The sequence below is a fragment of the Coffea arabica genome, chromosome 2e (genome assembly GCF_036785885.1).
Source record: "Coffea arabica cultivar ET-39 chromosome 2e, Coffea Arabica ET-39 HiFi, whole genome shotgun sequence".
Lineage (NCBI taxonomy): Eukaryota > Viridiplantae > Streptophyta > Magnoliopsida > Gentianales > Rubiaceae > Coffea > Coffea arabica.
This window is the reverse complement of record NC_092313.1, coordinates 6,991,083-7,014,411: the sequence shown is the minus strand read 5'-3', so window position 1 is coordinate 7,014,411 and position 23,329 is coordinate 6,991,083. Positions and strand designations below refer to the sequence as shown.

The following is a 23,329-nucleotide window of genomic DNA, read 5'->3' as shown; positions in this document are numbered from 1 at the left end:
CCACATTATGTAAATATTCCTCATACGAGAGTTAATTTTTTTTTCATACTTAATGGAAATTTTGAGAGTCTCATAAAATCAGAACCGAAAATTAAAAAAAAAAAATTTATATATATATGTATGTATGAAATAAAAGACGAAGAATCTCAGCATATCTGTATCTTGATGATGAGGGGATCATTATGGGAAGGAGCTAAAAGCAATTGTACAAAAGATGATGATGATGATGATATGCTGAAACATGTTTGTTTCTTTAAACCAAAAAACATAATCTTTAATGACTTCTTAAATTTCAATTCTTTCTGGCATCTTACACGGGATTATGAGTGAAAATGTGATTAATTATTTATAATCTATCTTACAAATCAAACTCAAGATTCAATTGATCTATTAGGAGTCTAATAGATAGAAATCACAAGACAACGACCGACTGTACCTAATAACAATCTGTTATGTTGGATTGACCACATGGCCCCTCCAACTTCCCAGGTTTAGGCCCGTCAAAGGCTTCAATATTTTCATAAAACCAAGATTTAACTCCGAGAATATAACACAGCAAGAGCATCTTTCATTTTCCCGTATTCTTCAAGAAGACATTTGTGAGTACCGTCTTGGACTCAAAAGATGCCTTGAGCAACATCAATGCCTGCAGTGAAGAGAGAACAAACTCATGATATTGTCAAACTCATTTCATTAAATTAATTAACCATCCTACATTAACAATAAACAATAAGTTCTTAATTGATTTGCCCACCTCATTCATGCCAAGAATCACCTCCTTCTCCTCCAGGGCACCAACTTCCTTCACATTAAACCTGTTAAGCAGTGCAATGCTAGAGATAGTAGACATGGGCTTCACCACCAAGTCATCCATAACCATATAGGTCACTACACCCTTGACAAATCCCCCTTCGTCCCCTGCAGCTGCTTCTTTCACTGCTGGAGGAGCAACATATTTCATGCTGTTGGTCATGACATTCTTGCACTGGGGACATATCGCCTTGGGGTCATCAGATACATAGTTACAATTGTAACAACCACGGCCGCACCGGTAGAAAACAGCTTCAGTTTGTCCATCGTTGAGGGACAAGAGAGGAATGGAAGCAGCGGCTTTTGGCTTGAGAAGGGTGTCTTTGCTCTGGTTGGGTTGTATATATGTTTCGTTTAGACTCTCAATGCTCTCGTATAGGTTGGCCACGCAACCTACCATTCCTTGCTTGCCCAGAAGCCTTATAACAGTTCCCACTGGCAAAGACAGGACGTGGAAAAGGAAATCAACCGTGTTTTTATTAGCTTCGGCAAATAGGACTTTGCAGCTTTTGGTGTCGATCAAAACCTTCAAACTCACTGACGAGGCTGCTGCAGCCATGGCTTATCAAGTTTTGTCAACTGCGCTAGTGGTTTAATAGCAAATGGGGAATATATGATTTGGAGTTGAACTGAGGAAGCACTACGTATATATAAAGGAAAGAATTGAAGAAGTAGTTGAATGCATCAAGAATTCGAGACGGTTTGGAGATCAGATTGGCTTTGAGATGCTAAAATAGTACTGCTTTAGTAGCTTTTTCAATCGTTTCGCTGCACGTTAGGGAATCCAATAAGCAGAGGAAGCCGGGGGTCTTGGCTTGAGAAGTGTGTCTTTGCTTTCGAGTTTTGGCCGACACTTTCGATATGCGACTTTTTTCTTTTTCCTTTCTTTCTTAGGGGAGAAGACTTAAGACTTAAGAGTGGTTATTTTACAGGTCAGGGGCACTAAATACCAAGTCGTCTGACGTTTGGTTTTTTATTTATAGTACTTTTTACCTGAACGTTATTTTTGCTGCATTTTTACCTTCTGTCAAACCACGTTAGGTTTTATGGTAAATTCTCTAATGTATTCAGCTAATCCAAAACAGGTGTGAAGAGGTAAAGACTATGGCAAAGAAGCAGGCACGTGAAAGGGTAAAGAATATGGCAAAGAAGCTGACATGTACGGAGGATGAAGGGAATATTTCTACAAAAGCAAGTGGTGACCTATAAACCCGTTGGGGGATGGGGAAATGTTGCGTACTGCAGAAGTTGGAAATGTATTGGGGTATGACGAAATTAATATAAATATAATGGATCTACGAATAAAACACCGAAAAGGAAGCGTAAGCAGTACTAAACACAGCCATATTTGACTTTGAAGCAACATATGGTCATTATTGAATAACAAGTTGAGAGCCTTTAAGAAGTGAAACTTAAGAAAATGAATGTTTGAAAATTAAGTTTTTTAATTATCTAATTTATTTTGATTATAAACGTTCTAATATATAGTCATTTGGAGGATGTCTAAAGCTGAAGTACTGAATCCTTTTTGGACTTTTAATAAATTTGAGTTATTTTTCTTTTGATTTCTCACTTTTCTAACAACTTTATCTAACCTACTAAATTTGAATTATTAAAATTGATTTTAATTGTTATATTAGTAAAATATTAACATTTGTGAAAACTGGGTTTGTGGGAAGATAGATTGTTGCCTGCTTCACATTTAATTGAATACAAATATCTCTACTTTACATAAAGCGTCCAAGGTTGAGGAACAGTGAATTCCAATTGATTCTCCCGATTATGGGCATTACATCAACAAAATACTATCTATTTATGGGCATTTTATTCTGAATCATTACATTTATGTAAAATACAGAAATATTTATAACTAAAATTGAAAAACTGTTACACTAATATTTTTACGAAAGAAAAATTGGTTGTCCTGTATTTAACATAAACTAATTTTTTTGAAAGTAAAAAACATATTGCCCATAACATACCTCCTCTTTATGATTTTTTTGCATTACATCAACAAAATACTAGTTATTTATGGGCATTTTACTCTGAATCATTACATTTATGTAAAATACATAAATGTTTGTAACTAAAATTGAAAATGTGTTACACTAAAATTGATAATGTTTATGGAAACTAGTAAATTTTGTATTTAACAAATTTTAAATATGCGAAAGTAAAAAAGTTTTGTCCATAACATACCAGCTCTTTATGAGTTTTTTGCATTACATCAACAAAATATTAACTATTTATGGGTATTTTACTCTGAATCATTACATTTATGTAAAATACATAAATGTTTGTAACTAAAACTGAAAAAGTATTATATTTATATTTTTACGAAAGGAAAACTAGTAGATTTTGCATTTAACAAATTTTAAATATGTGAAAGTAAAAAAGATTGCGCCGATAACATACCAGCTCTTTATGGATTTTTTTGCATTACATCAACAAAATACTAGCTATTTATGGGCATTTTACTTTGAATTACTACAATTATATAAAATACATAAATGTTTGTAACTAAAATTGAAAAAGTTATACACTTATATTTTTACAAAAGAGAAACTGGTAAAATTTGTATTTAAAATAAATTAAATATGTTAAAGCAATATTAAAGGTGATTTTATTAGTTACTTAATTTGTTGGTAAGAAACAAGGTTTCTTTTGCAAAATTTGTTCATTAGATTTTTTTCAAATAATTAGGATATAAAGGTAAATTTTCACAATCTTTTGTTAGCAATAGACCCCAATTTCTCCTAGGCAATGACGAAGCCAAGATTTCTTCTCCAATTTTCTTTCTAAATCTTCCCGCATTTTTTTGTTTCATTATCTTTCCCTTGTCAAACATATATTTGAGATATTTTTACTGTAGCACTTTTTTTGATATGATGTATGTGAGATAAAAAGGTGATTGGAAAATGTGTTGATGATACAAACAAGTCAGTGTGTGTAAATAAGATGTAAATAAAGTGAAATAATCTTCAATCCAAACACACTCGTAATTCTGAGAAATCAATATTTATATTAACAGCATCTAAAAAATATGCTTCTCGAGTTGATAATCTCAAGGCAAATGAAAATTATTCTCGTGTCTTTTTAAGGAGTAGGAATGATAACATAAATAAATATGATAGTCTTGAAGTTTTTTAATTGCTTACAATTTTTGTTGAAATTTTTGTTGCAACTTTTGTATTTTTAAAATTTATTTTTTGAAAAATATATATGCAATAGGTTTGATACATTTTAAAAAAATTAGAGCCCAATAATAGCAAGGTCAATAATGGTAGAATTTATTTTAAATAATTATAAAGAAATTATAAAAGTTATGCAATCTTCTTGTGCCTCTGTAATAAAAAAAAATTTAAATTTTTAGTTCATGTTGGATACTTTAAATTAGATTTGAACTTTCTTTTCTTGTTATCGTGCATGGTAATCAGGATAACTAGATGGCAACAATAACATCATTATGGGAATAAATTTTGAAAGTAAATCACATTGGGAATATTTTTTAACAAGAGTGTTGTTATTTTGGCAATAAACTCCAAAGAAGGCTTCAATATTTTCATAAATATAATTTAAAGTGAGCTTAAGCTGTGATTCGAAGGAATGACATTTAGTTTAGGGCGTCACTTGCTTTATGAAACTTACATGGTCCGGCAACGAAGTTAACGGTCGGAAAAAGTAGATATTTTTTTACATGAAATTTACATAGATTTTTCTCTGCTTCTGCAAATTTAACTTTTGGTGTTTTCAAGCTCACTTTTGGGTCTGCCGTTCTTTTATGGTTATTGATCTCATTTAGCTAGTGCCTCTGTAGTTATCAATCAGTGTAAAAAAGACGCGACGAGGATCATTCTCACGAAGCTAATCACACTCCTGTCAAGTGCAAGAATTAGCTGATTGCGGTTTTAATTTTGGGTCGCAATCATATGGTGTTGTACATGTATTAAAGCTAAAGAATTTCTTTATGAAAATTCGCCTCCTGTCAAAGAACAAAATTCTCATGTTGGAAGGAGCATTAAATTGATCGTGTTGGAAGTATGCAAACGCAAATTTAGTACGTAATTCCCACAATCACGTCAAGACGTAGTACAGTCGGATGTTGGATTCATAGTAATGAATATATTCCACATTAGCATTAATTCTCATCCAAAATTCTACTCCTAAACCAAAATTAAATTCAACTCCGAGAATATAACAGCAAGAGCATCTTCACGGGAATGCAACATTTTCCTTATTGATTCAATAGAAAAACACCAGTTTTCTATTGCTTAAATATATAAGTAAACCGTTCAACAGCTTAAATATGACTAACTCCAATTAGGCACCTTCACTCCTAGAGAAGCATTCAGTTGATTGTTTTCGTCCACGGCAGTCAGCATGAGTAAAACTTGTGGTTTGCATTCATATTGGGTAATGGTCTGGAGCTTAACTGCTTGACTGCAACATTTGAACCGCTGTCTGAATTCAACAAGCGGATTCAGTTAACCGATTCCCAGTTCTGCACCTTAATGAATTCAGAGCAGAAAATCGTAGTCATGGTTCCACCCCAATATCTATTCTCATTCAGAAGACCAAATTCTAGTGGACTAACAAAAGGAAAACAGGGCTTCCAAATCAAGGCCCCTTATAATTCAAGAAGGGTGAATCTATTGGTGAAGCTGCATAGTGGCAACCTTAAAATTCAATGATATGTCGTAACTAACAGATACCTAGTTTTCGCCTAACGCGTTCCATGCCAAGATCCACCAACTTCCCTCGAATGCTGTTCGGATACTGCAGCATATCTGAGCTTATCCCGTCAAGGGGGCACGAAATAGGATTCTGACTAGTCGGGCCAGCGTCTAAAAGTAAAACTGGGATCTCTGTTTTATTAAAGTTTCCGAATGAAAGTGGAATTCTAGTATAAGTTTCAAATCCTCATGTCTGGGGACTCGCCGATGCAACGCTGCGTACGGAATAGGAACATATATTAGCGCAAAATTTTGAGTTTTGGATGCAACCAGCAGCTCCAGCTCCTCTTACTCGACAAAGCGTTCATCTTTCGCATTTATGACAAAATACTAAAAAGTATAACTAACCCGTAATCCTGTTTCTTCACAGTTCCGCAGAGACAGAATAAATTTGCTAATAAATTTTAATTGGGGTTGGGGGCTTCTTGTTCTCATCAATTGTACCACTCTAGTAACTGTTTCTTTAATTTCACCTTCGATTTTCTGCATTTCCATCCTCGCTTACTTTGAAAGTCAGAATCTTTATTCATGTTGTTGAACAGAATCAAATCATTTTGTTGCTTTGTTGGTCATTGCATAGAAAAACAGACTCTGTTTAACAGAGAATTGAGAGGAGAAATTCATGTTCCCAATTGCAAGATCTTTGCGTCGTCAAATTGAACTTTCCTTATGCTATTTGCAGATTTAGATCTTCATCATGTTTTAAGTGTATTTGTGTTCCACTAAAAATTTTTCGAGGGCCTGAAAGAATGCACGGTAAATTACTGCATTTCTGTACTGATTTACTGTTGCGATTTTCATGCGCCGGAAGGGTTATCTTATCTCCTTCAATTTTTAAATTTTTACCACAGCCCTGAGTCAATGCCGACATCTTTTTACCTGTTCTTCAATCCGATTCAGAGCCCTACCTGGGAAATCTGCCGGTTAAATAGCTGGGCCATTTTTCTACACCTACCTACAATATTCTCGGTTTTTTTTTTTTTCTAAATGAAAGTGCACTTTTAGAGCACTTTGATTCTAGAGCACATCTACATCATTACATCAGTCTGCTTGAAAATCCAAGAAAACAGTCAACGAGCAAGTCATACCCATGGCAATCCTCCTCAAGCAAATTCCCCTCTTCACTCTCCTCCCCCTCTCCCTTCTCTCCCTCTTCCTACTCTTCCGCCTACTCGGCAACCACCAACCCCACCATTTTTCCCACCTACCAAACCCCTTTCCTCCACCGCCTAAAGTAGCCTATTTCATTTCCGGTACAAACAATGATGGCCCAGGAATCTTCAGGCTTCTTCATGCCACGTATCACCCAAGAAACTACTATCTGTTGCACCTTGACCGGCGTGCATCGGATAAGCAGAGGGATCAGCTTGCTAGAATGGTGGGTTCTGTTGAAATCTTCGTTGCAGCTGGGAATGTGAATGTTATGAAGAAGTCAAACCCGGTAAACGAAGAGGGCTCCTCTCCTCTTGCTTTGATTCTTCATGGTGCGGCTATTTTGTTGAGGTGGAAAAAAGACTGGGATTGGTTTGTTAACCTTGCTGCTTCCGATTATCCTCTCATTCCTCAGGATGGTATGATGGCCTGTCTTTTTCAATTCATTTGACTTCACTGTCTTCATTTGATTACCGCCATTATCTTAATATCCTTTACCATCATAATTTTTTACTACTTGTCCTCAAAGATATGCAGCATTGTTGCGCTTTTTATTCATTTTATATTTTGTAAGCCTGACTAATCGGGTAAGCGTATGTCTCGAGACTGGAATTATCTGGAAGTGGATGGCCTTACTTGCACTGTAATCTGAATTTTGGCTGAAATTATATAGTAATCAACCAGCTCATTCCATGAAGATATTCAGCTTCTTGGTAACTGTTTATTTTATCTAATGTTCAGATGATCTGTTACTTATTGATCACTTCCTGTGTTGGACATGGTGTTGAGTTACTTAATTGCAATATGATAGTGGAAGGAGGGTTGACTTCAATAGTAAATTTGCAGTCATTGCATGTTAAGGTTAGCAAAGTTTTGAACTTGCATACTTTACTGCTTAAGTGGATTGAAAGCTTAGATACATATTCCTCGTAATTGCTTTAGATCTCATGTAGTTTGATGTAATCCTCTTGAATCTTTCTCTAGCAATCTTAGGTCTAGCTTTTAGTTTTAGATTCTTTTGGGTGGTTAATCATAACCAGTGATTGTGCACGTTGTCCAAAAATCAAATTGGTGCCTTTAGTCATTTTAGCAGTTAATTTTTTTTAAAAAAAAGAAGACTTCTGTTTTCCCATCAAATAGGAAATTCAACACCTTGGCCTTTTATATGCTTCTATAAGCCTGAGAATCTCTGTAAACATATTTTTGTCGAATGATTGAAATTGAAATGCTTAGTTAGCTAATCTGTCAATTTATGTTGGATGAAGTGTAGTTATCATATTCTCATATTTGCAGATTTTCTCCACATCTTGTCATATTTACCAAGAGAGTTGAATTTCATAGAACATGAGACTAACATCACCATGCAGGAGTAAGCACCTCTATGCCCCATCTATCTGCTCTATTAATCCAAAAACATGTATATAAGAAGTTTAGATCATATGTTTCAGATATCAAAGGATTACCGACGTGATTGTTGATCCACGCCTTTATCTTCAATCAGCAGGAAGAATGTTCATGGGCAGTGAAAAGCGTACGGTACCAAATGCCTTCAGGTTTTTAACAGGTACGGGCCTTTTCTTTTTGATATTTTCCTTAACCCTTCTTATCGTCATGGATTTGAAGCACAACTTATGTATCTATGCCCCTTAGAGGTTGTCCAACAAGCACTTTCATGAAGGAATTTCATTAATATCAGCAAATTAGCACAGGAAGGAACGTTTTCTTTCTGACTCTCTGATTAAACACTGGGAAAGTTGCTATTGGACCCTTTGCAATGTGCACATTTCCCTGCTATTCTTTGTTTCACATGTCATTTCCCATCCTGCAATAAAAGTTGAGAACCGCCAAGACAATCATAAGTTATATGGCCTTTTCTATAAGTCCCTTAGTTGTTTCACTACACTAACATTTCTGAAACTTGCTCATCTTTACCAGGTTCTCCACACGTGATTCTCAATCACAAACTCGTTCAGTTTGCTCTCCTAGGATGGGAAAATTTTCCAAGGATACTCCTATTATACTTCTCAAACACTAGACTTTCTCATAAAGCCTATTTCCAGACCCTTGCTTGCAATTCAGAGTTCTCTCGCACTGTAATCAACTCAAATTTGCGATACACTGACTGCAACTCCCCTTGTTCCGAAAGCCATCATAGCAGAAGGCCTATGGATTTTGGGAGTATGCTGGCAAGCGGAGCAGCTTTTGCTGGAAATTTTTCAGTAAATGATCCAATTATGGATGTTATTGACTCAGTTGTGCTCAATCGTGGTAAAGGAATGCCTGCACCAGGTGCATGGTGCTTGGGAAGGTCATGGAGTGGCAGGGTTTCTTGCTCGGAATGGGGTGATGTTGATATATTGAGGCCTGGTCCAGCTGCAAGAAGGTTTAAGCAGCTGCTTCTTAAATTAATGAAGAGCAAATCATTCAGGTCCGACTTTACTTGACCAGTGATGCTTGGCAACTACTGCTTCAAAAGCTTTAGGACTCAATCTGCAAACTTACAAAAAGCTGTAGTTTGCCCTGTAGAAAACAAAAGTGGAGGCATTCCATTAATTTGTGGATAATAGGTCAATTGAGGTGTAGGTTTTCGCTTTTAGCTCTATCTTCTTGTCAGCTATATAAAATTAGTGTCTCGAATCATTAGCAGCCATTTATTTATTTCCCAGAAATCAGCTGGTGTTCTCAATGGCTGCTGTTCCCAGAAGTTAGCCCCATGGTAACTCTTCTAGAAAAACTTTTTGCGCTACACAATCATGCATGTATCTCTGCATTCTTCACAGTCATGTACTGAGGACTTGAACCAATTATATTTTCACAGAATAGAAACCTATTTGAGAAAAAAGAAGGACAAGTACTAGCGTTGGAACTTGTTTAAGAATCTAAAAGTTAACCGAAAGCAATAAAATTGGGAAAAGGTTGACCGTTGAATCCGTGCTGAAATGTTGAAAAAAGTCGAGCAACTTGTGGCGGCATAAATGAGTTGGATTTAGACCGCATAGGCTGTAGTTGTGGTTACGGCTGTGACTTGTGAGCCTGTTCTTATTTGGCTTAGCGGAGACTTTCAAATAAGAGTAAAAATTCCAAACTTATTATTATTATTAACATAACACTCTAAGAGCCAAAGGCGTTACTGTTCATTTGCTTTTTCGTCGTCGGTGTCACGTGCCAAAGGCGTGTCTTTTCTCTCTTTTAATTACAAGCCCACGCGGCGTACTTCCTTAGCTGGTTTATAATTTTTTTTTTTTTTTGACCTTTCCTCTTTCTTCTGTCCTCTTTTTTTTCCTCTCCTGTGTATTGTCTTCGCATCTCAATGACCTGCAAAAAACTATTCCATCTTCATTTCCTTAATGGAGTTTCGTCTCTTCCGGCCATTTCCTTATGGCTTCCCCTTTTTTTTTCGTTTTGCCCGTTTCACTATCTTTTTATCCGCTGGATATCTCACTGCTGTATTGCCTTCTCTTTCAATTGCCTTTTGTTTTAAGCTGGCCTCTCGAAAACACTTCCTCGGATAGCTTTTCCACACTCTTATCCCTACCGGAGCTTCATCCTGCTCGAGCTCACCGACCTTCAGGTGACTTGTTATTGTTATTTTTTTTTTACTCCTTTTCTGGTCTTTTCCCATATGCTTTACCAGCTTCCTTTTTTTACTCGTTTAATTGCGTCTTCTTCCAGCTGCGTTTTTTGGGGTTAGCCATTCCCCTTTTTTTGCCCACTGGATTTCTCTCTGCTGGGTTGGTTTCTCTTGGTCGCTTTCCACAGCCTTCAGACGGCTTGTGTTTTGAGCTGGCCTCGGGGAAGGTCAGGCTTGTGCCGGCCTTGAGGTGATTTTGCCCCTTTTTTAGTTTCGTTCCTTTCTATTCGTTTTCATCTGTTAGAACAAAGATACTTATTTAATTGCATTCTGCTTTTATGTTTTATTGCTGTAACTGGGTTTTAGATTGTTCCCTTCTTTTTCCCTTTTGAGTCTTTGCTTTGTTTTGTTACCTCAATCTGTGTTTTCCACTGATCCCTCCTTTTCTCGCTTGCTTGTTTATTTCGTTTCCTTTTTCCAGATGGTGATTTTATTTCATTCCCTCTCCTACTTTTAAGCTTTAATACTGGAACTGTGTTCTTTCCTTGTTCCCTTTTCTTGGTTGCTGCTTGTAAAAATTGTTTTTGTTTGCTCTCCCTGTTGGGTTGCTTTCTCTTGGTCTCTTTCCACAGTCTTCAGGCGGCTTGTGTTTTGAGGTGGCCTCGAGGAAGCTTTTTTCCCCAGTCTTGCCGGCCTTGAGTTGATTTTGTCCCTTTTTTGGTTTCTTTTCTTCCTATTCGTTTTCAGCTGTTAGGACAGAAATATTGATTTTATTTTATTCTGCTTTTATGTTTTATTGTTGCATCTGGGTTTTAGATTGTTCCCTTCTTTTTCCCTTCTGGGTCTTTGTTGTGTTTTGTTACCTCAGTCTGTGTTTTTCACTGTTCCCCTTTTTTTTCCCCTCCTTTGCTTGTTTGTTTCATTTCCTTTTTTCCAGATGGTGATTTTATTTCATTCCCTCCCCTACTTTCGAGCTTTGATGCTGGAACTGTGTTCTTTCCTTGTTCCCTTTTCTTGGTTGTTTGTTGTAAATATTGTTTTTGTTTGCTCTCTTGTACCTTTGGTACTTGTTTGTTTTGTTTCCCCAACCTTTTGGGTTATTCCTTTTTTCTCCGTGTATGCACTGATGTTATCTGATGTTTTTACTTAGTTGCGTAAATTGAACAATGTCTTTGCCTGTTGCTGCTGTCCCCCAAGTTGTTCGCATATCTGAGGTTAGTGAAACTACGGTCAATTGGAAAACTTTGGTGCACGTCCTTGAGTCTCATCGTGTCAGGGTCGTTCAAATGAATGGTACTTCAAAGGCATTCCGTCGCTTTGAATTTGGTGATTCCCAGGTTTTGCTCTCTGCCATTTACTTTAATCAGCAGATGTCTTCTTTGGATCCTCTCCATTGTATCTTACTTAGCTTGGTCTATTTTTTTCCCCTCCAGGGTATTACGGTTGCTGCGGTTGTCTATGATGATGACATTTCCCATGTAGATGGTCTTCTACTGCCGTTCAAGAAGTATTACATATCAGCTGTGGAGCTTTGTGAAATTCTAGAGTCTACTCCACCAGATGCTGAAGCTCAAGCTTTACAAAAAATATCCATCTCAAATGCTGAAGTCAGGGCTGCTGCTGAAAGGTTCCAACCTGATGGACTTAAGCTCCAGTGGATTATAAGCACCAAAACAGTTGTAGAAGAAATTGATGAAGCTGATTCAAGTGTGTTGCCGTTCCACTTTGATTTCACGGCTTATAAAGACCTGCCTCTTTACGCAGACATGAAATATGAAACTATTGGTTAGTATAAAGCACACCTTATCGCTTGTTTTCTATTGCACTTATATGAAAGAAAAGTTGTATCTGATTTTTTCTTGCCTGTTCTGCTTAATATAGATGTCATTGGAATAGTCATTCATGCATCGGCGATTATTCCAATCCATAAAGATTCACATGAATTACTGGTGCAAAAAATTTGGCTTGTGAATGAAGAGTAAACTCTTTTCTTGTTCTTTCTTTGCTGCGTTATGACTCGGGAAACAGTTGACACACTTACCCCGTCATTGTAAAAATAACAGCCATTTCTCTGTTCTTGCTATTACATAGAATGAATCCTATTCTGCTGTCTCTTTGGAATGAGTTCACTGAAAATCAAGGAAAATCTATCACTGATCTGAAAGACAAGCATCCCGTTGTAATATGTCACAGGCTCAATGTTGTTATGTACAATGGTAAGTGGAATAATTGCTGATCGTCATGCATAATTAAATGTTATGCTCACCTGTCTTTGTATTAATACTTTGTCTGGCTATCTCTGTCTACTTGGAATTGCTTTGTCAACTAGGAATGACTCGGTTATTCTTGTCAACCCACCAGTCAGAGAAGCTAATCAACTAAAGCATTGGTTTTTTTCTTTTCTTCCTGAGATTTTTTCCAGATCTTCTCACATGCCATTACTTATCATTTTGTACTACCATTTGCGTTCATGCTTTTCAACAGGGCTGCCAGAAATGAAAAAAGCTTTGCGGGGCTTCTTCAGGATAACATGCATGCTAAACAAAGTCCTCAGCTATTTCACGAATCACACCAGAAAATTATTTCTATCATTGATGTTGTACCAACGCAAAAGGTTTGCATTTGTACCCATTTTATATTTTTCCCCTTTTTCCGGTATGCAGCAAAAAGCTAACCTGCCTCTTTCATTTTTGATATTTTTTAGATTTCATGGGTTAAGGCACAGGTTTCTTTCCAGCACATTGTTCAAAAATATTATTACATGGATTGCATAAAATGCCACCGCATGACTGCAGCAAACTTTGGAACTACGTTCACTTGCAATCACTGTAATGAGAAACAACAGGCTTCTCCCAGGAAAGCAATCTCGGCATGCAATTCATTGCTTTATGTGAACGTAGAGGTTTTTCTCAAAACCAATATATTGTCTAATCTTAACTCGAGCTTTATTACATGCAGGTGTCGTTTTGATGTAGACCTCACTGACCACACTGATACACTCACTGCATCTGTGTTTGATGACTTAGCTGAAACTTTGCTCACATTTACTGCACTTAAAGCAATGAATTATCACGAAGAGGTTGGATACATATCTATAAAAAAGCCTTAAAGAAATTTTGCACAAATCGATGACGCTTTTATTTCTTTTATATATAGAATGCATAATTGCCGCTAGAAAAAGTCCATCAGGAACTACAATCAAAGATGTTCATAATACAGCTAAAGGCAGCAGCTACCAGGGATGGAGGAGGTCATCAGCGTTATACAATTGTCTATTGTTTTGAGGATGTAAGCTCTGAAGAATCTGCTAACAAGTCTGCAAATCCTGATGTCCAGACTTGTTTTGAGGAAGTTGGCAATACTGTCCCAGCAAGTGTAGCACCAGGTTTGTATGTGTTAAAAAAACTTTTGCAGCTACACATCCTCAATCTATTACGTTCACTGATACTTCTCAATAAATTGCTTTTAGAAAACCAAGTTTCTTCATCAAAGGTGCGAATTCGTCTTGATACAAAGTTTGATCAATCTGAAGATGCAAATGACAATACATCTAAAGACGAGGAGACATCCATCAGCAAAAAGGCAAAGAAAAATTGATTGCCTTTTCGTTCCTTAGTTTTCTGGCTATGAATTCAGATGTCTATGTCTTTTGCTAATGCTTAAAGCATTCATTTTGCTGCAGCTTTTGAAACTATATCTCGAACTTATAACCCACCTTTTTGAAGTCTTAGCTTTATCAACCGTCTGAACAAATGTCTGACAAGTATTGCTATCCCTTATTAGTCATTACATTATCTGCTGCAATTCTATATATATTAATTGTATGACTCTTGTCAATAGCTTGATAGCTTTTAACGTCTAAATGCCCAATTCCAATTAATGCAAACACAACAACTATATTCATTGATTCACACTTGCATTTCAGCCAATGCTTCATCCACCGTCCACCTAACTCATTTATATTAAATGCCTCTCTCTCTCTCTTTCTCTCAACTTATTGTTTAAAAATGCTACACAGTCGCATTGTCACTCATACTTGTTGATGCATTGTTTGTGTTCTCCTTTCCTTCCAGCTGCTCCTTCCCTCTTTAAGCCTTTTTCTACATAACAAGGCGTCCAAATGTGCAGCTTCGATGCGAAAATATCCAAACAAAAACTTTAGACCTAGCTCTTTATACAGTAAACAATTTCTCCAAACCTTACTACTTAGCATTCCTTCCTAACATTTCCCAATACATACTTAGCGGTGGAAATGAATGGGAAAAAAAATCCGTTTAAAAGATGGGAGTTAGTTCGGGTTGCTGATAAAGTGAAGTTTTATCTTCACACATTTGATCATAGAAAGATCCATGCAGCAACCAGTGTTAAAAGCCAGGAGGGAAAAATAGTATACTCTCTCGAAAAAAAATTTGCAGAGGCTTTCCCCATGGTATTTACGTACATGGGTGAACCATCATTATTTTCACTTGCTTCGGTTAAACAATGGTTGCAAAATATCATCCTTATTTCTTCACAGGCATTCGTCCCCCAAGGCAAGTATCCTTTCCTAATTATACCACTGTTATAAAATACATGAAAATCTAATTGTTTTTCTTTTTTCCATAGAACCTCCAAAGATTACCCGAATATTAAATGGACAGCCTTGGTGTTATGTACTCTTTTGCACAGATATGGAGAATCAAGTGCTCTTAATAACCAATTCTGGCCAGATATGGTGTTATGTGCTCTTAATAACCAAGTGTTCTTCTATTCGCAGGAAATTCCTGTGGAAATGTTTCGATATAATAACTTTGCAGAAGGACAGGCTATTACAGTTAAACACGGCCTTGCTGAATGGAGTCTAAAAATCACAAATCATTGTTTTGGAGGCGAATGGGAACTTTTTTGCAAACACAACTATATTGACCTAAATGACATGCTTTTCTTGCGAAAAAGATCAAATTTCATAAATGATGCACTGGCTTTCTCGACCAATCGTCTACAAATCTGGACACGCTGGACCTTGCCCTTATCAATGATCCCTTACGAATTCTTCGTTTCACAAGGAAGCTACAATTCTATTGCTCTTATACTGTGTTCCTATGTTATATATGCACTCACACATCCTTTCCTTTCATTACAGAAGATATCAAAAGCTAGCCGAGTGCAACTTTGGTCACTTCGTCAATCAATCGATTCTTTTCTCATGATCTTATGGCATTAGATGCTTTTTACCAAATTTTTTCTTCCGATGCTAAGTATTCAATGGTGTGCGCTTTCTCCTGTTAAACATATCCATGGTTTTCTAATCTACTTCTCCTTTTTTTTTATCTTTATTACACAAATTTGTTTCTTTTCCAGGAAGTTCCCGAGCATGCTCATCCAAGATTACATGAATCAAGAACCCCAACTATGGTCCTCACAAGTGGAACTAAAAACTATATCATTGGAATGACCGACAACAGATTTCACCAAAATTGGAACAAATTTGTTGATGATCATGGTCTTCGCCAAGGCGAAATACTTGTATTCATACCCCAGTCCCGTACAACCCTTGCTGTTTTAATTTTTGGAATCAACGGCATAGAAATCATGTATCCATGGCATCATACATTTCACTTTTAATATATTTGAATATTTGGTTACCAAATTAGTTAGCTTTTTACATTTCTCCCACGGTTTTCGATTGTTAACCAAAACATATACTTCCAATATAATTTCTGATCTAAATTTACTTATCAACAATCCCAACTCCTATTTACATAATTTGAATCCTTCATGGGCATTCGCATTTTATATTCCACCGCGCGAAGCGCGGTTTACCTCTCCTAGTTAAATACTATATGGCTTTGAGTATAACGTCTCTGTTAAATGATGACAAAGTCGTTGGTGGTCTCGCAAGTGGCAACACCTTGAGCTAAAAAAAATTACACTGACACGTGCCTTATGCTTCATTTTGGATTTCAATAAAATGTGAAAGAATGCCATGCCGATGATGTTTTGGCTTTAGCGTAACTGCGAAATATAAATGACCATTCGTTTTTTGGGGTGAAATTCAAATATGTTATGGATTCTGTTACTTTTTTTTTTTTATTTGGCCGCGACCCTCTCTCTCTGGTGGTGAGCTCCAGCTCCCTCTGGTTGCGATTGGAAAGAGGCGTACCGGTGGAAGCGGCGGTAGTTGGTAGCGTATTTTTAATTTTTTTTAAAAATATATAAATTCTAAAAAAACTCAAAATATATTCTCAAAAATAATCTCAAGAACACCTCAAAAATATTTAACCATCGGACATAAAAGTTTTTCATATATATATATATATATCATTGCAATAAAATTTTTGAAAAATACCCAATCAATACTGATCCCAAACCTCAAATAACCGAACTTGTAACCAGAATAAAACAGGAATCGAAACAAAATCAGAATCAAAGATTCAAAAATCGTAACTATAATCTACCTTATAAAGTCCAGTTCATATTCCATTTTTTAGAAGAACTGGAGCGATCGATTTTTAAATCAAAGTCAGACAATTTTGAAAACCATGACTATATCTAGATCCATGATTTTTTTTTTTTGGCCTAAAATGATAGAAGATTTTATTCATTACCAAAGTATAATTACATGCTGAGCAAGGGCTCAAGTTGAGTTGTACAAAAGTGTACTAAGACACTGAAAATCTAAGAATTTCTCGTCAAAAGATTTGTTTTGAGCAAGTTTGCTCAATCTTTTACTTAAACTACTATGTTCAACATTTGGATTATCAAATGAGCATTTTCCTAAACACTGAGCTAAGACTGTTTATGTCCTCCAGGTGTGCAACATTTGGATTAGTTTAAGAATTTGATAAGAGGATATGCGTTTATAAATTTTAATTATTTAATGATGACAATTAAAGCTGTTAATCGAGTCGAGTATTTGGCTCGAGTTTTAAAATGTGTTCGAACTCGACTCGTTAAATGTACATGTGGCTCGAGCTCGATCTTGACTCGTTTATCACAAACGAGCTCGAGCTCGAGTTCGTGCAAATTAACCTTAATAAAAACCTATAATTTTTTATTTTTATAATTTTAATTTCTAAAATGACAAATATACCCTTCATTAAAGAGCTCTAACGAGCTACTCGAGTATCAAACGAGCCGAGTGCTCGGCTCGTTAACTAAGCGAGCATGTTTCGAGCTCGAGCTCTAATGAGATTTCGAGTTACTCGATTGACTTAACAACTCTAATGACAATCCATGTCTACATGAGTTTAAAAGCAAGTTTATCTAATTTTTGTACTTTAGATGCTAGTTAGACACAATCACTAATTGAAACAAGAAACTGATGGTAATAAAAAATAAAAATTCAAATGACAAATTTTTATGTGCCTTAAAATGGCAGAGCTTGCGCCAATTATTTATGGAGCTACTACCGTTTAGGTCTTATTAAACTCGAAAGACAGCCGGTTAGGTAATTTGAATGCTTCTTATTAGAACTGAGAAGTTTATTTTATGCAAATGAATAGCAAATTTTCCATTCGCGGATCCAACTAATATCATATGCAAATAATCAATTTGAATAAAATAACAAACTCGAATAAAGTTATTATCTTTTGAGAAAAAATGTGAAAAAAGTCTGGATGGAATAACTCTGGGCTGGAGATCAGGGTTGCAGACTACGGAGGTAAAGCCCATATTGTCAATTCCATATCGTGTAGCCCATTACGTGTTAGCCCTAGTGTCGCTTGCCACCACGTAAGTCTCTTATAACTACTTGCCATTCGCAAAACCCTATCAGCCGCTTCACCAACACTCAGCTCCTCCCGTCGACACTGGGCTCCTCCCCTCAGGTAAACTTCTACCACGATTGGATTTCCGAATTGTTGTACCATGCCGATAAACGGTAGTCAAGCTTTATTTACATAGATCTAGAGAAGGATTAAGTGTTTTCTGAAACAAATTTCCAATTATTTGGTGATTTGATTAGGTAAAAGATTTGTGTGGCAGTTTCCAGCAATGGCTCCTAAAGGTACTCTTGTTCTCTATCGTTTTATCAGTATCAGAGTTGAATTATGCTTGCTGTTATATACTGTAGTTTTCGAAATTAGCCGAGCGGAATAGGAATGCCGTTACTTGAGCTGTGGCTATACTTTGATTTGCTATATTGGAAATGTGTTTTTTCTCTTTCACTAATTTGTAGTAATTTTTTTTTTTTTAAATTTTGTTGTGTATTTGGTGTTTCTTGTATTGTATTTATCTCTTGTGTTAGCCTTGTATGCTTGACTGCATGAGTAATTAACTTGGGGATGAGCGTGTTAAGGCTGGTCTGAACTTCAGATGTTGTGGAAATTTGTTGCCTTTTTCTATTTTTGTAAGGGACAACATCTTTTATAAGAAAGCTTATTCATGACATGGAAGTAAAAGCCTAGCTAGTGACATCTACCTAATTTCCTGTTTCAAAACAGCAGGCTACTTTAGTACTCATAACTACTTCAGCTGGAACATCATTCTGTTCACTTTATTGAATGCAAAACTCTTCACTGATCGAATTAGGACAGTGAGGAACTATGAAAAGGGTGGTTGCATCAATGGTGTCTAGTTCATGATTTGATGCTAAATATCTACACGTCTAGAGAAGTTCGTGGGTTTTTTCCTTACTATCTACCCTTGGAGGAGTTCGCGTTAATTGCTATAACTATTCACTAATTATCTTATTATACTAGTAGTTTTTAGATCTTGAATCAGAGGGAAGTAAGTAACCTGGTCATCCAGGAGGAGACTTGAGTCCTAGTCCTCGCTGCTAAGGTAGTAGGTAAAATGAGTTTAGTTATATCAATGAAAAGAAAACAATAATTCCACTCTCCTATTTTTTTTAGTAATTGATTATTGGTTGTTTTGGGAACTGGAGCAGTTTTCTGTCATTCCCACAAGTTCATTCCTGGAATGGACAGGGTCTTTATGTTACTCATTAGCTAGTTTAGCTATTAATTGGAGCATGCTGTTCGTCACCTCTGTCAGATTATTAATTGTGGTCTAGCAGATTTTAAGTGGTTTGTTCTGCGTTTCATTTCCATCACATTGAGTTTGCAAATCTTCTGTTCTCTGTTCCGTGTTTGTGGATGTGCAACAAGTCTCTGTCAGAGTCTGTATTCTACATGATTAAAGGGGCTCTTTTATTTAAATCTTCTTTCCACAAATCTGTCCCTTGGCATTGTTTAAGCACTATTTTAGTTCAGATATGTGCTTGCTGAATATGTATGTTCTCATGTAGATTTTTTTGAGAGAGATAGTATGCTTAATTTAGAATATGAAGGATTAACTTTTAGGAGTTTATAATTTGATCATTCATTGGAATTTCAAGCCTATTCCGTTTCTGAACAATTTGCTTTCTTTGACCTAGACATGTCCACAAACTCATTAGTTCTACATTTTGTTTAATCACCTGACGATTTAATGAATCTTTTGGAATTTACAGCTGACACCACAAAAAAGCTTGATACAAAGGCTCAGGCAGCCAAGGTTGCCAAATTTGTCAAATCTGGGACAGCTTTTAAGAAGAAAGCCAAGAAGATCCGGACCAAAGTTACCTTCCATCGTCCTAAGACATTGAAAAAGGACAGGAACCCGAAGTACCCACGCATCAGTGCTCCTCCTAGGAATAAGTTGGACCATTATCAGATTCTCAAATATCCTTTGACTACTGAATCTGCCATGAAAAAGATTGAAGATAACAACACCTTGGTTTTCATAGTTGACATCCGTGCTGATAAGAAGAAAATCAAAGATGCAGTGAAGAAGATGTACGACATACAGACCAAGAAAGTGAACACTTTGATCAGGTAACAGTTATGTTGAAGGGCATCATATTATTTTGCCTGTTCCTATGCAGAATGCTGAATTCAGTTGATTGATTCTCTTAAAAAGGGTGTGCTTGCACAGTCTGCCCTTTGGGTTGTTATATTGTTTATAAAACTTCAAAAGATGCTTCACTTCTTATCTCACAGACATTATATCTGGCAATGTTCTTGGGATTCCATTTTGAATTACATTGAAGTGAAAATATGTAGACCACGGTTCTGTGCTTTGGATGCTCTAATCTGAAATCACCAACCTTTCTGTTTTGATGCCAGGCCTGATGGAACAAAGAAAGCGTATGTTCGGTTGACTCCAGACTACGATGCTTTGGATGTGGCAAACAAGATTGGAATAATATGAACGAATTTAGTCATTGTCTTTTAAGTGTGACAATTTGCTAGGCTGTTTTGTCCTGAATTGTAGTTCTGTTTTGGTAACTGAAAATCTTAATCAGCATTTTCCTATACTGGAGATACCATTAGTTTAATTTCGAGGAAACTCATGGTGTAGTGAAAAATTTTGCCGTTTGTCCTTCGTACTTATTTGGGCTTTTTATTAAACGTTGTGGATTTTTTTCTTGGTAATATGATTATGGAAATATGAGAGCCATGTTACACTACTTGGAGTTTGAGCTATGTGCGTAGTGGAGAGTATTAGATCGAAGTTTTAGAAAGCAAGTCGTCTAATGCGATTTTGAAGACGAGCCAATTGTATGATTTGCCAATACGTGATATTCTATAAGGTTGAACGTATTGTAGTATCAGTGTTCGATGCTAAGGTGATAAGAACTCTCTCTCTCTCTGGTACTTGGCATCTTACCGCAAATGCTTGTGGCAGGAATTCTCGATCCCTCTAGATCAAAGTAGGTGACTGGAGTTGGTTTTGAAGGACGAAAGTCCCTCGTGGTGGACGGTGGGGTTTGGCTTGTTAGATCTAGTGAATGGAAGCTGAGGTGTAGGGTAGTGTTTTTGTTGACAATTGAGGACATTGTAGGTCGGAGAAAGGGGTAAAAGATTTGCTCGATTTAAAACATCTGGTTTTTATGGGGATCAATGGACGTTGCCTACGGGTCGCTTAAGATGTGGGGTTAATTAGGCTGATCAGTGGACGTTACCTACAGATAACCTAAGACGTGGGATTCACTAAAATCAAGTTTCAATAAAATTTGGGGGGGATCACTGGGTTTCTTTATTTTGGTGAACAGAAAAAAAAAAGGGCATATTGAAGATCTAAGCAAGGAGGAAGCAAGTTTGTTGCTTGTCTTTTATATATTGTTTCCGGTAATTAGAGGTTTACTACTGTCTATTTTGACTGTCATATCCTCACGTTAATTTCAGAGTTGGATGGTGGGATAAATATATTGGACCTTTGAATTGTAATAATTTGAGTTTTATTTAAAATATTATCATTGAGAAATACAATATGTCTGATTCCTAATAACTCGCACGTCACCTTTTTTTTTTAATTTTATTTAAATGCTTCTCAGTAGATATTTGTTGCAGTATATGCTAAAGATTGCTTCCATTTCTACCGAAAGTGATATATCGAGTCAGTTCAGGAAACACAAAAAGGGAAAAGGAAAGCAGAAAAAGATAGATAAAAATGCGTTGGAGATCATTATTGATTAAGGAGGTGATGGCCGTTCCTTTCTCATGTGGTATTGTCGAGGATGTAATAATTCGGACCCTTTAGCCCATGCAAGGCTCCTCTCCTTCAACTTTTGAAGTGTGAATAGCTACAGCTCAGCCAAAAAGATGCAGATGTCAGTTTCACTGTTTCGCTATTGATAACAAGAAGACGTAAGGGATGAGAAAGTAGTACTCGATAGGAAGTGGGCTTTGCCTTCTCTTTTTCCCAAGTGGGTACTCGAGCTTGTTTGTTCATATCTTTTCCTAGCACTAGTATATCCTATGAATGATTCAGTAGAATAATTGCAAACTTTTTGATGGGTGCATGTGTGTCGATGGCTCTAGCCCGGATAGTTTTCCTTGTTTGTCTACGGTACATAATAGCTTTTTTTTTTTGGTTTTTTGGATACAAATACATAATAGCTATTTGAACCGAGGAAGATTATCATTGTTATGAGTTAGGCGATGAATGATTAGGAAAAGAACTTTATCCAGCGGTCACATTTACAGTTGGAAAGTGATCAACAGGCCTATATGTAGTTTTTTTTTTGGCGAAAAAGAAAAGAACCCAAAGGCTTCCCAGATGTCGTTGCTCCTCTTGCTACCCTATTTTCGTGCGCAAAAATCTTTCCCAGATCCACTTGATGATCCATTTTCAATTGTCAACGCAGCACTGTTAAATGGAGAGAAGGGTTGTTGTAGTCCGTAAATGGCATGATTGGAGAACAGACTCCACTTATTATTATCCTGGTAAATTGTTAAACGACAGGCATGCATTAGCTCAAACTTAATCAACAAAATTAATGGAGATTGACTTCACGTTAAGATATTTTTAAATGATTAACCAGTACATACTTTTTCAAATTAAAAAAAAATAGTACAAAGGATATTTGAATAGACACCAATTATTATTAGTGCATATTCAACCTCTAAACAGTGGGGGAGGGATGGATTGAATAATAAATAGTGGGGGATGACTTGATTGAATGGTAGAAAGATAGAGTGCAAGTGAGATGACAAAACAAGAAACAAGAAAATGTACGGACTGGTTAATCATAAATGTCAATTACACAAAAAGTAATACTATCTCTACCTTTCTATTGCCAAATAGTAGTAGTGATAAGTGGAAACAAGAATGACCTGTAAATAGGTTTAGTCCTGTTTGATAATTCAATTCAGCACTTAAAACTAAATAGATTTAGATTTTAACATATTCAGACTGTTTGATAACCAAAAATTAAACATCTGAATTAATTAAGTTATACTGAATTACCTAGGCAAAATTGCTCTTAAAATTAAGTGATAACTTATTCACTCATCACTGAATGTGATATACGTTCAAATGTATTAAATTTAATACTTAACAATTTAATAATTTAATGAATTTAGACTTTAGTTTTCATACTTCAATTTTATCAAATACACCCTTAGTCCACATTGAAAATTACTTTCACTAATAAACAAAGAAAATGCACCCTTTATAAGAGAGCCAAACATTGCACTGGAAAAAACAGACTTGGCCGATAATAGATGGGTTCTTTTCGATTAAAGAAAATCTGCTGTACTTACAAAATTGAGAGATTATTCATATATTATCTTTGACTGTCTGTATTTATTCATGC

General features: G+C 36.2%; 4 protein-coding genes across 6 annotated transcripts; 3 read left to right on the top strand and 1 right to left on the bottom strand.

The window, feature by feature from the left end:
* Window positions 1-268: 268 nt before the first annotated feature.
* On the bottom strand, window positions 269-1,668 carry LOC113730546 (uncharacterized). The gene is made up of 2 exons (XM_027255278.2): window positions 755-1,668; window positions 269-646 (listed from the first exon to the last, which is right to left on the bottom strand). Exons 1-2 carry the CDS (start codon window positions 1,367-1,369, stop codon window positions 569-571), a joined length of 693 nt encoding a protein of 230 aa, XP_027111079.1. The 5' UTR covers window positions 1,370-1,668; the 3' UTR covers window positions 269-568.
* Window positions 1,669-6,512: 4,844 nt separating this feature from the next.
* On the top strand, window positions 6,513-9,381 carry LOC113730543 (beta-glucuronosyltransferase GlcAT14A). Its single transcript, XM_027255276.2, has 4 exons — window positions 6,513-7,114; window positions 7,989-8,064; window positions 8,144-8,259; window positions 8,631-9,381. The coding sequence occupies exons 1-4, from the start codon at window positions 6,634-6,636 to the stop codon at window positions 9,137-9,139; spliced, it is 1,182 nt and encodes a 393-aa protein (XP_027111077.1). The 5' UTR covers window positions 6,513-6,633; the 3' UTR covers window positions 9,140-9,381.
* Window positions 9,382-9,881: 500 nt separating this feature from the next.
* LOC113730542 (uncharacterized) lies at window positions 9,882-14,103 on the top strand. Of its 3 annotated transcripts, none has more exons than XM_072078540.1 (10): window positions 9,882-10,266; window positions 10,368-10,516; window positions 11,417-11,603; window positions 11,700-12,051; window positions 12,148-12,244; window positions 12,358-12,482; window positions 12,596-12,880; window positions 12,971-13,168; window positions 13,423-13,651; window positions 13,736-14,103. In XM_072078540.1, exons 3-7 carry the CDS (start codon window positions 11,433-11,435, stop codon window positions 12,646-12,648), a joined length of 798 nt encoding a protein of 265 aa, XP_071934641.1. In that variant the 5' UTR covers window positions 9,882-10,266; window positions 10,368-10,516; window positions 11,417-11,432; the 3' UTR covers window positions 12,649-12,880; window positions 12,971-13,168; window positions 13,423-13,651; window positions 13,736-14,103. The 3 variants fall into 3 exon arrangements, with proteins under 3 accessions (XP_071934641.1, XP_071934640.1, XP_071934642.1); XM_072078539.1 differs by having other exon boundaries at window positions 12,971-13,345; XM_072078541.1 differs by lacking the exons at window positions 12,148-12,244; window positions 12,358-12,482 and having other exon boundaries at window positions 9,912-10,266; window positions 12,751-12,880; window positions 12,971-13,345.
* A 3,853-nt stretch (window positions 14,104-17,956) lies between these two features.
* On the top strand, window positions 17,957-20,663 carry LOC113730541 (large ribosomal subunit protein uL23). The gene is made up of 4 exons (XM_027255274.2): window positions 17,957-18,074; window positions 18,212-18,253; window positions 19,700-20,063; window positions 20,355-20,663. The coding sequence occupies exons 2-4, from the start codon at window positions 18,241-18,243 to the stop codon at window positions 20,437-20,439; spliced, it is 462 nt and encodes a 153-aa protein (XP_027111075.1). The 5' UTR covers window positions 17,957-18,074; window positions 18,212-18,240; the 3' UTR covers window positions 20,440-20,663.
* Window positions 20,664-23,329: the final 2,666 nt, after the last annotated feature.

Bases quoted from the DNA above. Each gene is read 5' to 3' on its own strand.
- LOC113730543 (XM_027255276.2), top strand. From the start codon at position 6,634: ATGGCAATCCTCCTCAAGCAAATTCCCCTCTTCACTCTCCTCCCCCTC. The intron at 8,065-8,143 runs GTAAGCACCTCT...CATATGTTTCAG, and splicing joins ACTAACATCACCATGCAGGA to ATATCAAAGGATTACCGACG. The intron at 8,260-8,630 runs GTACGGGCCTTT...CATCTTTACCAG, and splicing joins TGCCTTCAGGTTTTTAACAG to GTTCTCCACACGTGATTCTC.
- LOC113730546 (XM_027255278.2), bottom strand. From the start codon at position 1,369: ATGGCTGCAGCAGCCTCGTCAGTGAGTTTGAAGGTTTTGATCGACACC. The intron at 647-754 runs GTGGGCAAATCA...TCTTCACTGCAG, and splicing joins TGATTCTTGGCATGAATGAG to GCATTGATGTTGCTCAAGGC.
- LOC113730542 (XM_072078540.1), top strand. From the start codon at position 11,433: ATGTCTTTGCCTGTTGCTGCTGTCCCCCAAGTTGTTCGCATATCTGAG. The intron at 12,052-12,147 runs GTTAGTATAAAG...TGCTTAATATAG, and splicing joins CATGAAATATGAAACTATTG to ATGTCATTGGAATAGTCATT. The intron at 12,245-12,357 runs GTAAACTCTTTT...GCTATTACATAG, and splicing joins ATTTGGCTTGTGAATGAAGA to AATGAATCCTATTCTGCTGT.
- LOC113730541 (XM_027255274.2), top strand. The intron at 20,064-20,354 runs GTAACAGTTATG...TTTTGATGCCAG, and splicing joins AAAGTGAACACTTTGATCAG to GCCTGATGGAACAAAGAAAG.